This window comes from Canis aureus, chromosome 8, assembly GCF_053574225.1.
Source record: "Canis aureus isolate CA01 chromosome 8, VMU_Caureus_v.1.0, whole genome shotgun sequence".
Lineage (NCBI taxonomy): Eukaryota > Metazoa > Chordata > Mammalia > Carnivora > Canidae > Canis > Canis aureus.
This window is the reverse complement of record NC_135618.1, coordinates 38,347,757-38,364,647: the sequence shown is the minus strand read 5'-3', so window position 1 is coordinate 38,364,647 and position 16,891 is coordinate 38,347,757. Positions and strand designations below refer to the sequence as shown.

Below are 16,891 nucleotides of genomic sequence, written 5' to 3'. Positions count from 1 at the left end.
TAGGTGTGTGGACACATAAGTGTTCTTTTCTTTTTTTTTAAGATTTTATTTATTCATGAGAGAGGCAGAGACACAGGCAGAGGTAGAAGTAGGCTCCCTGTGCAGAGCCCGATGCGGGACTCGATCCCTGGACCAAAGGCAGGTGCTCAACTGCTGAGCCACCCAGGTGTCCCACATACGTGGTCTTAATTTAGTGAATGTTTACCTGCCCTGATTGTTACAAAATCAGAACAGCAAAAATATTCATGGCCCTCCATTACTTTGTTTTTTTTTTTTTTATTTACTTATGATAGAGGGGGGGGGCAGAGACACAGGCAGAGGGAGAAGCAGGCTCCATGCACCGGGAGCCCGACGTGGGATTCGATCCCGGGTCTCCAGGATCGCGCCCTGGGCCAAAGGCAGGCGCTAAACCGCTGCGCCACCCAGGGATCCCCCCTCCATTACTTTGGATCACTTGTTTGTAGGGGGCTCTGCAACCGCAGCAGGCAAGGTGTGGCTCCCTGCCCCACCAAGCCTGTGTCCCTGAAAGGCAGGGGGTCTTTGGAGAATCATCTTCCCTTCCAGTCCCGGAGGGATCTGGCCTATTTCAGCATTTTTCCCAGCCGAATTTGTAGCAGATGCATCAGCTGAGTTCTTGCCCCCGCGTCCTCTCCTTAGCCTGTGTTCCGCTCTCCCGTCTCTGCTCCAGTGTCCTGGGGGCTCCAGGGGGACACCATAGCCCTCTGCACATGGCCCCCTTCTCCCCAGAAGACTAGGACCACTGAGTCCCTAAGCACAGGGTGCAGCGGGTCACCTCCGCAAGGAGGCTCTCCCAACGCCACCACCATAATTTATTTAAATCACTTATCTTTGGGGGGGGTCTTTGGTGCCTGCTGGATCAGCTCCATCCAGCTCCCTTGCCAGGTGAGGCCGGGAGGCCCTGCCTACAGAGGAGAGGGGTAACCCCATGTGGGCTCTTCACTCATATGTGACCATGTGACCATGGGGCCCACCTGGACACCAGACCTCCTGAGGGCCCTCCCCATCCTCCCGAGTTGTGCATGTGGGGCACCGGGCGGGCACAGTGCAGCTGCAACACCGGGGCGCCTGCCCTGTTCCTGCACAGGCAGTGGGGCGGGCAGGAGCTTTGTCTCGGGGCAGAGACGCTTCGGCTGCTCGGTGGACGGGGAAGCCGTGACCCTGCAGGCCTGAGAAGAGGGGCCTCCAGGGCCAGTTCTGGCAGCTCTCAAGTCAGAGCTTTCCAGAAAGGGGGCCATCTCCAGGCCGGGCTCCTCGGCAGCCTGCGTGCTCTGGCGTCTGCAGCTTCATGTTGATGAAGTGCAGATGTGAGATCGTTGCCGGCAGGATGACAGGAAGGGCTGGAGCTGTGGGGGTGGCAGCTGTTCAAAACCCCATCCTGCAGTGGCGGGTGGCGGGGGCCCTTCCCTGGCCCTGGGTCTCTGGCTGCCGCTTCAGGGCAGGCTCCCCCCAGCCCCCCACCCCGGGCGAGGGGATGGCCACTGGTGGTTCAGCTCGGAGGGTGGCATGGGAGCAGCCGGGCCACTCCTGCACACCGCAGGCCCAGGGACACACAGGGAAACTGAGTCAGGGAAGGCTCTGGGATGGGCTGCTGAGTTTCTCTGCTTATTCCAGTTTTCCACTTGAAACGCATGCAGATATCAGCCGTCTGTTTTCTGGACTGTGCAGAGGGTGGGGAGAGGGTGTGGAGGCCTCGTCCATGCCCCCCCCGTGGGTCCTGGGGCAGGGGGCATCTTACGGTTCCCAGGCAGAACCATCTGGAAAGGGAGAAGCGAGGGGCTTGTCCCGGCAGTGCCTGCTCTGCAGCACTTGCCCGCCCGCCCGCCAGGGGACTGGCAGCTGTGCATCCGTTCTGTGAGCGAAGAGCCACCTCCTGAGTCCAACTGTGACCAGGGCACCCTGCTGCCCCCACTTCCCCCACCAGAAGCTTGCTGCTGGGGAGGGAATTGAGGGCAGAGAAGGTGATTCTTGCCCAAAGCCTTGGCCGACAAGGGCAAAGCCAGCCACACAGGTTTCGTGGGGCTTCTGCTCTCAGCCGCTGCCACCGCCTGAATTCCCGAGCGAGTGCCGGGGAAGGAGGCTGGTACCGGGTAAAGTGCCCACGGGGCTGAGGGGGGCCCTGTGCTAGGTCACCAGGGGCATTGCCACCCAACAGTGCACGGGGTCCCCTCACCGACTGTCTTTGCCAAAGCCCACCGGTCTGCCCCGCACTTTCCTGCCATCCCTCCTGTAAGCAGTGAATTAAAGTTCTAGCAGGACCCAAAGGAACCTACCACCGTGTACGTGCGCTCACAAGGAAGAGTGCCTAGATGCGCACTTGGACCACAGGCGCGCCTGCGAGTGCTCCGGGCCGACTCCTGGGGCTGTCTTCACCTGGCTCCCATGTGTCAGGAAACCTGAGAGGTCTGTCCTGCCCCAAAACCTGTCCTGGCCCTTCCTTGGCCATCAGGCTCGTCAAGGCTGCTGGGAGCCCAGGGAGCATCAGACCCCGCCGCCCGTTGTCTTGACTGCGTTGTGCAGAGTCCACACTTATATTTAGAGAGCATCGGGTCTGAGCACAGGGTCTGCAACCCCAGGACCCCTGAATTTTGTGGAGCGTGGTTTCCCAAGGGGTAGCGGCTCTGCAGCAGAGGTTTCGAGACTCACAGGAGACTGTGACCTTCAGGGAGGTTGCGAGCCCCCCCATCCATGTTGGCAGCAGACAACTTGCTAGAAGGCTAATACCGGGGGGACGGACCTGTGTGTCCAAACCTCCCCAGTGGGGCTGCATAGAGCCCTGCGGCAGCCTGTGAGCACAAGGACAAGGATGGAGTTCTGGGCATGTGCGGGATCATCCCCAGGACCCCCACCTCTGTTCAGCCCAGGCCAGGGGCACACCAACAGACCCCATACCAGGCATCCTGTGCGGGTCCTCAGGGGCATTGGGGCTGGGGCTCCGCTGGGGTGTGAAGGCCCTACGCCCCTTCTCCCTGTGGGTCCCCTGCCGGAGGGTCCAGCAGAGGGTCCAGGCAGGTGTGGCGCAGAGGAGCATTTGCCAGCCAGACAGCCATCAAAGCAGGGAGGCAAGTGGTATGTGGGCGGCCTGAGAGGGTCCATCCCCATCAGCTGCAGGGGACCCACAGGTGGCCCTCGGCCAAGGGGGGAGTGGGAATCTGGTTTGCCATGTTGCTGTGCCAGTGACGCCCATCTGGCACATGTCTCAGGGAAGCCAGGAGTGCAAGGGCTGTGAGCTCACAGAGCTGCCGTGTCCCTGACACAGTGAGGCTGTCTGGGAGAACATGGCGCGCATGTGCGTGAAGACCCAGCGGCTAGACGTTGCCAAGGTGTGCCTGGGGAACATGGGCCATGCGCGTGGAGCCCGAGCGCTGCGGGAGGCCGAGCAGGAGCCGGAGTTGGAGGCCAGAGTGGCCATGCTGGCCATTCAGCTGGGCATGCTGGTGAGTCGGGAGCCGCCCTGGAGTGGGCAGGCCGGCAGACGGCGGAGGGAAGGGCTGGCCGGCCAGTGCTTGTCTGGGCCATTCGGTAGCAGAGCAGAGAAACCCCCCTCAAGCTAGCTTGAGCCAAAAGGCAGAGCGAGCCAACTGCGGCGCCAGGGGGCCCTCTCTCCTCTACCCGAGTCCTCCCCATCTCTTGCACATGCATGGAGCTCCTGACTCGTGCACCCAGGGAGTGGGTGGGATGGGGGCAGACCCCCTGTAAGAAAGGGGACAGGCAGGCACCCACCCATGTCAGCTCCTGCACACCAGGCCCTGCAGCAGGGGGGTCTCCTTGCCAGCATGGAGGGGTGGCCCCCCCAGCCTTCCTGGCTGACACATCAGTCAGTGTTGCCTTTTCACCGTGGGACAGTGCCACGTTGGCGTGTGGCGTCCCTGCTCACAGAGGAGCACGGGCAGCTCTCCTGGAGCGCAAGTGCTGATGCGGGCTCTCCCATCTCCAGGAGGACGCCGAGCAGCTGTACAGGAAGTGCGGGCGCTACGATCTCCTGAACAAGTTGTACCAGGCCTCTGACCAGTGGCAGAAGGCTGTGGAAGTCGCAGAGCTCCATGATCGCATTCATCTGCGCACCACCTACTACAACTACGCCCGGCACCTGGAGGCGAGCGCCGACCGCGGCCTGGCCCTCAGCTAGTAAGCGTGGAGCCCCTTTTGGACTAGGGCACGGGCTCAGGACAGGTGGCGGCCTTCCGGGCCTGCAGGTGACCTTGAGCCCAGTCTCCTCAGGAGAATGTCAGACACAGCCCCCCTCCCAGCCATTTCCAGGTTGCAGGTCTCTGGGGAAGCTGGCTGTGCCACCGCAGTGCCGTGAGCAGCTGGGCACTGCCACAAGTGCTGAGAGCATAGGGAGGAGCAGCTGTTTCTTTCCTCTTGCAGCTATGAGAAGTCCGACACCCACCGCTTTGAGGTCCCCAGGATGCTCTCAGAGGACCTGCAGTCTCTGGAGCTCTATATCAATAAGATGAAGGACAAGTGAGTGTCACCACTGGACCTCAGATGGCCAGTGGATGGACGGTGGGTTTGCTCTGGTGCCCGGGGACCTCCTTCTGTTGCTTCCCATGGGAGCAGGTGAGGCACAGATCTCCCTTGGAGCTGGTCCCCAGCCTGCTGGGGTGGGGCCTTTCCTGTAGACCCCAGGACCTCGCTCCTGGCCCTGTTACCCAGCTAGCACACTCTCTCCTGGCAGCTGGCCGCATGAAGGCACTATGAGGGTGGTGCTGGGGACCCAGGGCTCCTTTCCACGGGGCACAGGGCCTGAGTGGGGCGTGCGGGCTTCTCCCAGGACCCTGTGGAGGTGGTGGGCCCAGTACCTGGAGAGCCAGGCTGAGATGGATGCTGCGCTGCACTACTACGAGCTGGCACAGGACTACTTCTCCCTGGTCCGCATCTACTGCTTCCAGGGCAACATTCAGAAGGTAGGAGCATCCCGGGGCCCCGCTGGGTGTAGGGAGGCGGAGACACAGCCCCAGGGCTCCCTGCTGTCTTTCTAGGCTGCTGAGATAGCCAACGAGAGCGGAAACTGGGCCGCATCCTATCACCTGGCCCGTCAGTACGAGAGCCAGGAGGAGGTGAGGCAGGCCGTGCACTTCTACACGCGGGCGCAAGCCTTCAACAACGCCATCCGCCTGTGCAAGGTAGGCGGGGCGGCGGTGTGTGGCCTCTGCTGGTCAATGTGGGGCAGGTGGGGAAAGGGGCCCCTGCTGTTGTCCACATTCTGACAAGAGCATTTCAAACAAGAAGAGAACCATATGGTGAGCGCCATGTCCCCCCCCCCCACCGCTGAGGGCCTGTTTCCACCACGCCCCTCCTCCCACTGGTCTCAGTCCCCCTGGGTGTTTGCCAAAGAGCAGAGTTCTCCCTGAGAAGCCCTGTAGCCGCCACGGCTCTCCAGCCAGCACTCAGAGTGGCTCCTTTCTCATGGCCTGTAAAGAGCAGGAAGGACCTTCTGCATACGTCAAAGTGTTCCAACCCAGAGCTCGGAAAGCCCTCATGTCACACGCTTCCTGTAATGTTCCGCTAACACAATAAGAAGGAAGCTCCCCAAAATTCTGGTACACAGACCGCGTGAGACATTCTGATACTGGTTAGAAACCATAGTCATGGGGGCATGTGAATGGCCCAGTGGGTGAAGCATCTGCCTTCGGCTCACCTCATGACCCCAGGATCGAGCCCCACATCAGGCTCCCTGCTCAGTGGGGAGCCTGCTTCTCCCTCTCCCGCTGCCCCTCCCCACTTCTCTCTCACTCACTCTCAAGTAAATAAAATCTGAAAGAAGAAAGAAAGGAAGGAAGGAAGGAAGGAAGGAAGGAAGGAAGGAAGGAAGGAAGGAAAGAAAAAAGAAAAGAAAAGAAAAGAAAAGAAAAGAAAAGAAAAGAAAAGAAAAAAAAGAAAAGAAACCTTAGTCACATGGACCAGCGGTGTGCCAGGGTGGAGGCAGTGGGCTCCCCCAGGGCACCCAAAGCAGACCTGTACAGGAAGCCCTGGGCATCCCGTCCCCCACAGGAGAATGGCCTGGACGACCAGCTCATGAACCTGGCTCTGCTGAGCTCCCCTGAGGATATGACCGAGGCGGCGCTCTACTACGAAGACAAGGGCGAGCACATGGACAGGGCGGTCATGCTGTACCACAAGGTGAGCCGGGGGCCACTCGGGTCTTCGCGGGACCTGGGGCTTGGGCAGCTGCTCAGAGTACCCGCCACCCGCAGGCCGGCCACTTCTCCAAGGCCCTGGAGCTGGCCTTCGCCACCCAGCAGTTCGTGGCTCTGCAGCTCATAGCAGAGGACCTGGACGAGAGGTCGGACCCCGCCCTCCTGGCCCGCTGTTCGGATTTCTTCATCGAGCACAGCCAGTACGAGAAGGCGGTGGAGCTGCTGCTGGCTGCAAAGAAGGTACGGTTGGCAGCACCCGCTTGGCACCCACTCGGGCCCCGAAGCCAGGGGGCCGCCTTTTCCAAAGACAGTGCATGTGGCTTCACCATCTCTCATGGTTGCGACTTCACAAGAAGCCTGTGGCTCCCACTTGCCCTGGTGAAGGAGCGCTAGGGACAGGCTCGCCTTGTACGGCCGGTCCAGGTGTGCGCTCACTGCCCATTTCATGAGTGTCTTCACACCAGGACCAGGGAGGCAAACTCACCTTTTCTGTATATGTAGTAAAGTACACACTCTGAAATGTGAGAATGCAGCTTAGTGTTGTCAAGTGTGTTCACGCTGTGGTGAGAGCCATCTCTAGGCACCTCCTTTATCTTGTACCACAAGCACTGTCCCTGTCAACCAGCTCCCCAGCCCCTGGCACCCTCCACCTGCCTTCTGTGTCTATGAATTGGACGACTCCAAGGACTGTATATAAGTGGAGTCATACAGGATTTGTCCTTCTGGGTCCCTCTTGTTTACCTGAATGTCCTGTCGTCAGGGTTCATCCGTGTGGTAGCAGGTGTCAGGATGTCCTTCCACGGCCGTGGGTAGCCTCCACCTCTTGGCTCCTGTGAACCACGCTTCTGTGAACACAAGCGTACACATCTCTCTTCAGAACACTGTTTTCCATTCTTCCGGGTGTTTACCCAGAACCAGAATTGCCACATCGTCTGGTAACTCGGTTCTAGTTGTTCGAGGGACCCCCAGACGTCCTTCCACCCAGCTGCCCCGGCGTATATCCCAACCCTAGCTGCACCCCCTGATGCCACCACATCCTCACCGGCACTTTCTTCTAGCGTTCAAAAGAGGCTGTCCTCATGTGTGGCCCTGACATTGTTTAAGTAGATAGATTCTCCCGATAGGCACTGAGGGAAGACATAGGAGATTGTTAATCATGCAAAATTAGCCTGTCCAAATTGTAAGGTCTTTCTCCTGAAGCCAGAATTATGTTTACAGTTTAGTGCCTCACTGTTGAGCAACACAGAATTCTTGATCACGTCTTCCAGAAAGACCTGAAAGATACATGTGTCTACCCTCCCTAAGGCAGCCTCAGACCTAATCTGACCCCAGGAGAAATACCACAGGGCTTTCTCTAACCAGATAAGTGGATTCTATAGTTTTGCAGTGAAAACCAGATAAGCCACAACAGCCAGGAAGAATCTGGAAGATTAACAGGACATGATTAAGCCCCCAGATTGTAACATACATGACAGGTAGAACGATTGGTATGTGATCAGGCCTACGGGTGAGTGGGAAAATCTTAGAAAATTCAGACATAGAGCCACTTACACATGCACGTCGAGTATGTGCAGGGGAGCGTTTCGCAGCAACGGGCAGGGGGTGACCCGTCCAGTAAAGGGACTTGATGCGACCGGGCAGCCGCTTGGGAAAACACAAAGGTAAACCCCACTTATCTCCTGCATCCCAGTAAATTCCAGCTGGGTCTGAGACTTAAGTGTGTCAGCAAAACAGCAGCTGTTCCACCAGAAGCCACGGATGTCTTATACGATCTCAAAAGAGGAAAGGTGTCTTCTAAATATGATTCAGAAGCTAAACCCCCAGGGGAAGGACTGATCCATCCGGCCAAATGTAAATCTGAAAATAGCACCTAGGAAAAGCACCATAAAAAAGTTAAAGTTGGGGATCCCTGGGTGGCGCAGCGGTTTGGCCCTGCCTTTGGCCCAGGGTGCGATCCTGGAGACCCGGGATCGAATCCCACGTCGGGTTCCCGGTGCATGGAGCCTGCTTCTCCCTCTGCCTGTGTCTCTGCCTCTCTCTCTCTCTGTGACTATCATAAATAAATAAAAATAAAAAATAAAAAAAGTTAAAGTTAGGGATCCCTGGGTGGCGCAGCGGTTTAGCACCTGCCTTTGGCCCAGGGCGCGATCCTGGAGACCTGGGATCGAATCCCACGTCGGGCTCCCGGTGCGTGGAGCCTGCTTCTCCCTCTGCCTATGTCTCTGCCTCTCTCTCTCTCTCTCTCTCTCGCTGTGCGCCTATCATAAATAAATAAAATAAAAATTTTTTTAAAAAGTTAAAGTTAGGGATCCCTGGGTGGCTCAGCAGTTTAGCGCCTGCCTTTGGCTCAGGACATGATCCGGGAGTCCAGGAATCGAGTCCCGCATCGGGTTCCCTGCATGGAGCCTGCTTCTCCCTCTGCCTGTGTCTCTGCCTCTCTCTCTCTCTTTCCCTGTGTCTCTCATGAATAAATAAAATCTTTATTTAAAAAAGGTTAAAGTTAAATAATAAAATGGGGGAAAAAGGTATCCTACCTCCGTCCCAAATTCTAATTTTCCTAACATATATGGTGTTCCTATGAACCAGTAAGAAATTTGCCAACAACTCAAAAGAAAAGGACAAAGAATATGGACAATTTATTTTAAGAAGAAAATGTGGGCGGTTCCAGAACATCAGATACTTAGCCTCATCCGTAGTAAGAGAACTACAGATCAAAACTCACAGAGGTCCTATTTGCCCTAAATTAGGCCAATAAAGGTGAAAAGCTTGGCAGACCTGCCAGCCTGTTGTGGGAGCAGACTCTACAGGCAGTGCCTGTCTCCATAGAACTTACACATCCCTCCACTTGGCGCGTCCCATCCTTGGGATCCGTCTTCTGCACATTTGCATGCGTGGGGTGACACACACTCGATGGCTGGACCAGCTCTCTGCTGCGGGCAGGACCACTGGGGACATCCCTGCTCTCGCTGTGGCGGAGCACCAAGCAGCCTCTTACATACGGAGATGGGATTGCCTCCAGGATATACGTGTTGTTTTTTTTTTTTTTTTGTCCAATACATGTTATTTAGTGGAGGGCATAAAATTTCTCTTACATTTTTAAGAAGATTAATCAAAACCCTTAGCCTAAAAAATAGAAAAGCAGTGTAGGAGAAAATTGGTTTCTGGTTTCTTTTCCTCCCACAACCAACACAGTATTCTTTTGAGCTCCACGTTCCCCTCATTGCATCTCAGGGTGTTAAGAGTGTGAATCACATGGCTGAGTGTCGGCCTGTGCCCGGTGAGCGCATCCCATCCTTGCCCTTTCACGTGCACGACGGGCCGCAGGCAGGGGCTGCCACTGGGCTGAGGGCCTGGCCTCCCCTGCCGCCCGGCGGTAACCGCCCCTTGCCGGCTTCTGTGGCGCCCTGCAGTATCACGAAGCCCTGCGGCTTTGCCTGGAGCAGAACATGACCATCACCGAGGAGATGGCCGAAAAGATGACCGTGTCCAAGGACTCCAAGGACCTGTCTGAAGAGTCCCGGCGCCAGCTGCTGGAGCAGATTGCGAACTGCTGCATGCGCCAGGGCAACTACCACCTGGCGACCAAGAAGTACACGCAGGCAGGGAACAAGCTGAAGGTGAGCGCTGGCCCGGGCGGCCCGTCACGTCAACCAGCGTGTGGCTTCCACCGCCAGTTGGGAGCGGTGTCCCCACGGTTGGGTTTCCATCTGACCTGAGTGCAGCTCTTGGGCATGAGTTTCCCCAGCCAGGGCTTCCCAGGACATGGCGCACGGAGGAGCCCTGAGCTCCCTCTTGTAAAATCCTGTGTGATCCTTGGGGGAGGGCTGGCGGACCTTCACCACAGGCTCTGAGCCCAGCCCCCTCTTCCTCTTCCTCATCTAGGCCATGAGAGCACTGCTGAAGTCTGGGGACACGGAGAAAATCGTGTTCTTTGCAGGCGTCTCGAGGCAAAAGGAAATCTACATCATGGCTGCCAACTACCTGCAGTCCCTGGACTGGCAGAAGGAGCCGGAGATCATGAAGAACATCATCAGCTTCTACACCAAGGGGCGCGCCCTAGACCTTCTGGCCGGCTTCTACGATGCCTGTGCCCAGGTACAGGCCTCCTCCCAGAGCCAGGACCCCCGGGAGGGTTGTGGAGCCCTGTGGGCCCTGACCGGCCTTCTCCATGTAGGTGGAGATCGATGAGTACCAGAACTACGACAAAGCCCACGGGGCGCTGACCGAGGCCCACAAGTGCCTCTCCAAGGCCAAGGCTCAGAGCCCCCTGGATCAGGAGACCAAGCTGGCCCAGCTGCAGAGCAAGATGACGCTGGTGAAGAGGTTCATCCAGGCCCGAAGGTGTGTTCACAGCAGAGCGAGGAAGCGGGGATACAGAGTGGGCTACACCTCGGGCCCCGTGGAGCCCCCAGACCCCTCCGCCTGCCGGGGACCAGACTGGTTTCACTTCTAGTGAGCGTTTCCGCAGAGGAGCCCCGTGGACCCTAAGTAGGACACACGGACATGATGTTGCCTCCTTTGTGCTGAGCTCCTCCTGGGGAATCCCCCAAACCTGGGCACACTGCCAGGAAGACCGTTCCAGAAAGCGAAGTCTGGGGTGGGAGCGGTGAGGCAGATGCAGGTCAAGAGAGTGGATGTCTGAGGGGAGCCCGGGACCTGCTCAGGTGTGAGCGGGACTCCAGCTCAGTGGTTTCAAGCAGGTGGGCCACTATGCCACCTGGGGCCACAGGAAGGAGGAGGCTGGGGGCAGCATGGTGTTGCTATTTCAGGAGAGACCGTGCATCTAAATTTGGACATGAGGCCAGTTTTTATCTATTGGCAACTCATTCAGCTTTTCCAATAGCCCGCTGTGTGGGCAGCAGAGCTCAGCTTCTGCCTAAACCAATGAAAGCATTTTCCTTATCTGGGAACAAGCTTTTGGAAGAAAAGATCCAAAACTATATTGAACTCTGTTGTATAAAGTGGGGCTCCCTGCTTGGAGGTTTAAGTCCTGGAAAATCTGCTGAGCTGGGCTGCAGGAGGGCTGGCGGGGGAGGGGGCCGATGGGCGGCAAGGACTGTTCACCCTGTGCCTGACCACCTCGGGCAGGGTGCCCCATGTCCCCCCTGCCTCACAGGGTCCCCCACCAGACTGGTAACCAGGCGGGGCCTGGGGTGACAAGCTGAGTCTAGCGCGGTACAAGGACTATGATTTATTAGTAAGTTTTTATTAAATGAATCAGTGAGTTTATGAATGAACTCATTAATGAATTCATTGCATTCTCGGGAATTGACTTTACAAAAGTTTGGTCCCGCCAACCCGAGCTGCTCATTTGGGCCACAAGGCCACTCTGAGCCTTGATGCACAGCAGTGTTCTGGGTTTGGGCTTCACCGACTCTGCTCTCAGCAGGATGTACCCCGAGGACCCCAAGGAGGCGGTGAAGCAGTGTGAGCTGCTCCTGGAGGAGCCGGAGCTGGAAGGCACCATCCGCATGGGGGACGTCTATGGCTTCCTGGTGCAGCACTACCTGCAGGGGGAGGAGTTCCACATGGTGAGGCTGCAGCCTCTGGCTGCCTGAGGGCTTCAGGGTGCTCCAGGGTGACTGTGGGAAGGCTGCACCCACGGCCGTCCCCACTCTCTGAGCCCAAGGGAGCTGGGAGCTCTTGGTGAGGAGGCGCTTCTCCTGTTCCTGTTGGACTTTGAAATCATTTCAAACTGAGAAGTTTCAAGAATAATAGAACCCAGATATACCCTTTACTAGATTCGGCACTTTTTAACATTTTGCCACACTTATTCTATATGTATGCTTTCATATTTCTATTTTATATATAAAATGGGTATTTTTTCTGAGTGATATGTGAGTTGCAGCCATCTTGCCTTCCCCCTTAGTTCACTAACACTTGGTTGGACACCCAGGGCTGGGACAGCGGGGTCATACGGCTAGTGTGTTTCACGTTTTCTGAAACTGACAGACTTTTCTCTAGTTTCTCTCTTGTAGAGTCTCCTTCGTTGTTGGTGTCAAGGTTATTATAGCCTTATGGTGTGTGCTTGGGAGCGTGCCTGCCTCCTGTATTCTCTGAGTTTAGCTAAGATTGTTCTTATTTCTTTCTTCAGTTTTGATAGAATGCATGAGTGAGCTGACCTGGGCCTGGAGCTTTCTTCGTAGAAGGATTTCTTTTTTCTTTTTCTTTTCTTTTTTTTTTTAAGATTTTTATTTATTTATTCATGAGAGATACACAGAGAGAGAGAGAGAGGCAGAGACACAGGCAGAGAGAGAAGCAGGCTCCATGCAGGGAGCCCGACATGGGACTCGATCCCGGGTCTCCAGGATCACGCCCTGGACTGAAGTCGGCGCTAAACCGTTGAGCCACCCGGGTTGTCCCTTTTAAAGGATTTCGATGATTCATTTCAGCACAGCGGTGCCCAAACATTTTGGTCTCAGGACCCCTTTGCACTGGGACACCGAGTAGGAAAAGTAGCACTGTTTTGCACGTTTCCAGGTCTCTGTAATGTCTTAGAGGACAGCTGGAGGGACTCTCCATTTCTGCTTCTGCTCTCAATTTGGTCAAATGGTTTTTTTTAGCTGAAATACATGAAGAAAATCTAGCCTCACACCAGTATGCAGGTGAGAGAGGCCGGGCCCTCAGATAGTCGCAGGCCACTTTTGAGCCTACACCAAAACTCAGCCAGTGGGGCTTCTTAACAGCTGCCAAGTCGGGATGCTGTTGTAATACTCCTACGTTACAGCTCGCTGGTCCATCTTGAATCTTTTACACACACATCATTTTATAACAGGAAGTTGTTCATCTGGAAAATACGGCTTCACCAAATTAGCAAATGTTAACATGTTTCATTATAGAAATCAAAAAATCCTGTTTGCTGGTATCACCATCAACCTCATCAGAAAAGTCTTTAGGTTTTGGGAGGATGTCCAGCTCTTGGTGGCTGATACCTAAGGTTTCTGAAATTCTTCTTGTGAAAGCTCCCATTCTATCCTGAGTGAAAACACGGCCCATTACTATTTTCCTTGAAGTGGTGGCCGCCTTTGTTCATTTCTGAGAAAACATCTGCCACAAACCCAGGCCTGAGTAAAACCACCTGAACTTCAGTCACGTTTCCAAAGATGGTGTCCCGCGCGGAAGGGACGAGTTGAGCTCACACTGCACTGGTGTGCTCCCTCATCTCTGCCCACACTTGGTATGATGGGCCTTTAATGCCCACGGTCCCAGTGGGTGCAGAGCGAAGTCTCTATGTGGCTTGAGTGTACCCTCTCCAGACTAGCAGCGTTGAGCCCCTTGTCATATGCTTATCTCCTCCTCTGAGTGTCCGAATCATCCCCCATTGTTTTGTGCAGGGTTTGTCTTCTTCCATTGCTTGTGGCCCTTGTGAATTCCAGGTACTTTTCCGTGACTGGCAGATGCCCTGCCAGTGTTTTCTGTCCATCTGTGGGAAGTCCTCTTCTTTCTCTGTGTCCTCTCCCTATGGAACTCCAATTATCTGTGTAGATTGTGTCTTGGCTCAAATGATTCTCTTCTCTTTTCATTTTCCAGAATTTTTTCTGATTTTTATATTTGGCCCTTGCTTTTGCTTCAAGTTCATGAGTCTTGGACAGTATCCACTCTGATGCTGCTCCTGTCCCTACCTTTCACCAGGCATTAAAACTTGCCCTTCTAGTAGGCTCTGGATCGTGTCCAGTTAGTCTCTATGATTTGTCTTGTCTTTCGAGTGTAAGTCATGGTTTTTCTTGCTTCTTGCATCCAGCAATTCTTTTATGTCCCAGACACTGTGGACAAACCAGTGTTGAGACTCTGCATTCTGTTATGTTCCTGCAAAGAGGATATTCATTCGTTTGTTCCTTCCTTCCTTCCTTCCTTCCTTCCTTCCTTCCTTCCTTCCTTCCTTCCTTCCTTCCTTCCTTCCCCTCCACTCAACTTAGAGACCTAGCTCTCCCCCGTGGCAGCCAATGGCAGGACTCGCTGCTCAGTACATTAGCTTGGGTGGGACTTGAAGTCAGCCCCCATCACTCTTAATTTTGCCAGATTCTTTGCTGTCTTGTTTGGATCCTACAGAACTTAGCAATCTTAACCTAAAAGAAAGAAACAGATTTGTGAGTGGAGAGGAGGTAGGCACACCTAAGTGTCCTCTGATGGGGAAAGAAGGTGCCTGTTCCTGCTCCACATCTCCCACTGCCCCCTCGCATTCACCTAGCCACTGCCACCATGCCAGAGCCCAGCCCTGACCCTAGACAGTGGGTGTCCTCAGCGGCCAGGACAGCCAGGAGCACTTCTGTGTTCATCACCCATCATCTGTGTCTGATGACCACGCCTTCCTTCTGGAAACTGCTGCCTTGCCCATTGTGAAACCAGCTCTGCACATGGTGGGGGGGATACGCCCCATGCCATAGTACAGCGCCGTGGTCTCTGGCAGCTCCTTGCTTCTCCATCCCCAGCCCTGAATTCCGCTTGCTCCCCGCAGCTCCAAGCCTTGGCTGTGATCCACTTTCCTATGTCCTGGGCACAGCACCTGGCTCACAGCAGCCAGTCTCTTCCTGTGTGGGTGCCCCTTCTCCCCCACTTGAGAGCACCTGGGGGCTTGCACTCTGCCCGTCCTCCGTCCTTCCAACAACCATAGCTTTTCTGTGTTCATCTTTATCTCTTACTTTTCATATCTTAGTTCTGTCTGCCCAAAATAAAATTGCTCTGGAAATTTTAACATCCTTAAGAGTCATTAAGATCTTAATGATAATCTTATCATTCCTTGTGTAAAAAAAAAAAAAAAGTTGAGCTCCTAGAAATTTTAATCACATCCGAACTAATATAAAGTGTACTTTGGCAGTAAGCCTTAGAAACCACACGAGACCTGCTCCTCTCCTCATGCTTAGGTGTGGGCAGATATAGCAGGCATGGACACGTGTGGGCAGGTATAGGCAAGTGTGGACATATGCAGGTAAGTGTAGGCAGATGTGAGCCAGACAGCAGGTGTGGGCAGGGGTAGGCAGATGTGAGCCGGGACAGTGGGTGTGGTCAGGCATGGACAGGTGTGGGCAGATGTAAGGCAGCACAGCAGGTGCAGGCAGGCATTGGCATGTGTGGACAGGTGTGGGCAGGTATAGGCAGATGTGAGCCAGCACAGCAGGCATGGGCAGGTGTGGTCAGGTATAGCAGGCATGGGCAGGTATGGGCACACAGGCAAGTATGGACACATGCAGGCAGGTGTAGGCAGATATGAGATGGCACAGCAGGTGTGGGCAGGCATAGGCATGTGTGGACAGGTGTGGGCAGTGTGGGCAGATATAAGTGTGGTGCTCTGTGGGAGGCTCATGCTATCCTGCCTCGGATCCCCCGACCCCAGCCTCTCCCACTTATGCCCACTGGCAGAACCAGAGAAAGTTCCACAGGAAAACCACTGATGGTACCATGGTTTACTTCCTTAAGTTCAAGAACCACACAGATATGGGAAGCCTGGGTAGCTCAGTGGTTGAGCGCCTGCCTTTGGCCCAGGGCATGATCCTGGAGTCCCAGGATCAAGTCCCACATCAGGAACCACACAGATAAGTTCCTTTTTTTTTTTTTTTTTTTTAATTTATCTATTCATGAGAGACAGAGAGAGAGAGAGAGAGGCAGAGACACAGGCAGAGGGAGAAGCAGGCTCCCTACAGGGAGCCCGATGCAGGACTGGATCCTGGGACCCCAGGATCACGTCCTGAGCCCAAGGCAGACGCTCAACCGCTGAGCCACCCAGCGTCCCGCACACATTAAGTTCAATCACAGGCCCACCTAGCTGGGGTCGATGTGATGCTCCGTCAAAGTAAACAAGACAGACCATTTACATACTGCCGCCTGCCCTGCCACCCGACAGGCAATCTCCAGAGTGAATGCATCCTTCCTTTAGGTCTCCCTGGGTGCGTCCAGGTGAGCAGATCTACAGGGAGCATGGCCCCCAAACACTTGGGTCCTCGTACACAGGCCGCTCACAGGACTTCCCAGGGAAGCTGGCTGTACCTGCTCAGCTGCAAGTGCTGATCACAGCCGACAGCACAGATGGTCAGAGCCTGAACTTTGAACACCGCCAGTCCTTAGAAAGGCTGGGCGGTCACAGCCAGTTGCCCCCAGGTCCCTCTTGTGAAGCCGTCCTCCTCATGGCCTTGGGGGTGGGCACCCAGTCCAGGACCAAGGGGGCGGGCTCTGGGGTTTTTGCTGTGAACTAACCTGGTAACGGCTGTCCCGACACAGGCCTACAAGTATCTGGAGGAGATGCGGAAGCGAGTGCCCTCTGCCAACATGTCCTACTACGTGAACCAGCGGACTGTGGACGCCGTGCACCAGGGCCTGGGCATCCCTCTCATGCACACTGTGCCAGAGCGGGTCCACCACAACAGCGCAGAGGACCATAAGGAAGTGGACGAAGAGGTGCTGGAGGAGGTGGAGAACGACCCCTGAGAACCACTGCCTTCAGCTCCTTTGGAACTTTCCAGGATTCGTAGCAAGAGCCCGACTTTCTTGTTGAAATAAAAACTTGGGTTTGACGCTCCAGGGCCCTGGCCACCCTGCTTAGAAGGGGCCAGTGTATGTCCTTCTGGCATCCTGGCCCCTGAGGTCCCTTTACTATGAAGGGTGTTGTCCCATTTTTTTCCATGACAGTCTCCCAAGTCTCCCAGATTATAAAGCCTAAAAAACTAGAACTCGATGTTAGCATATCACTGTGCCTCGTCCCCAGCACACGGCAAGCGCCTAAGCACACTTCTGAGTTT

General features: G+C 55.3%; 1 protein-coding gene and 1 pseudogene across 5 annotated transcripts in view; one reads left to right on the top strand and one right to left on the bottom strand.

Annotated features, from left to right (window-relative positions):
- IFT140 (intraflagellar transport 140) overlaps positions 1-16,822 on the top strand; it is an 80,285-nt gene extending 63,463 nt beyond the window's left edge. For all 5 annotated transcript variants that reach the window (XM_077906079.1, XM_077906080.1, XM_077906081.1 and 2 more), the window contains 12 exons: positions 3,278-3,455; positions 3,956-4,146; positions 4,390-4,485; positions 4,796-4,928; positions 5,004-5,147; positions 6,016-6,144; positions 6,219-6,401; positions 9,572-9,778; positions 10,044-10,256; positions 10,336-10,502; positions 11,551-11,692; positions 16,374-16,822. In XM_077906079.1, coding sequence (XP_077762205.1) covers positions 3,278-3,455; positions 3,956-4,146; positions 4,390-4,485; positions 4,796-4,928; positions 5,004-5,147; positions 6,016-6,144; positions 6,219-6,401; positions 9,572-9,778; positions 10,044-10,256; positions 10,336-10,502; positions 11,551-11,692; positions 16,374-16,580 — 1,990 coding nt within the window. In that variant the 3' untranslated portion in view covers positions 16,581-16,822. The remainder of the gene's footprint in view (positions 1-3,277; positions 3,456-3,955; positions 4,147-4,389; positions 4,486-4,795; positions 4,929-5,003; positions 5,148-6,015; positions 6,145-6,218; positions 6,402-9,571; positions 9,779-10,043; positions 10,257-10,335; positions 10,503-11,550; positions 11,693-16,373) is intronic.
- LOC144319820 (small nucleolar RNA SNORA72) lies at positions 142-249 on the bottom strand (annotated as a pseudogene).
- Positions 16,823-16,891: the final 69 nt, after the last annotated feature.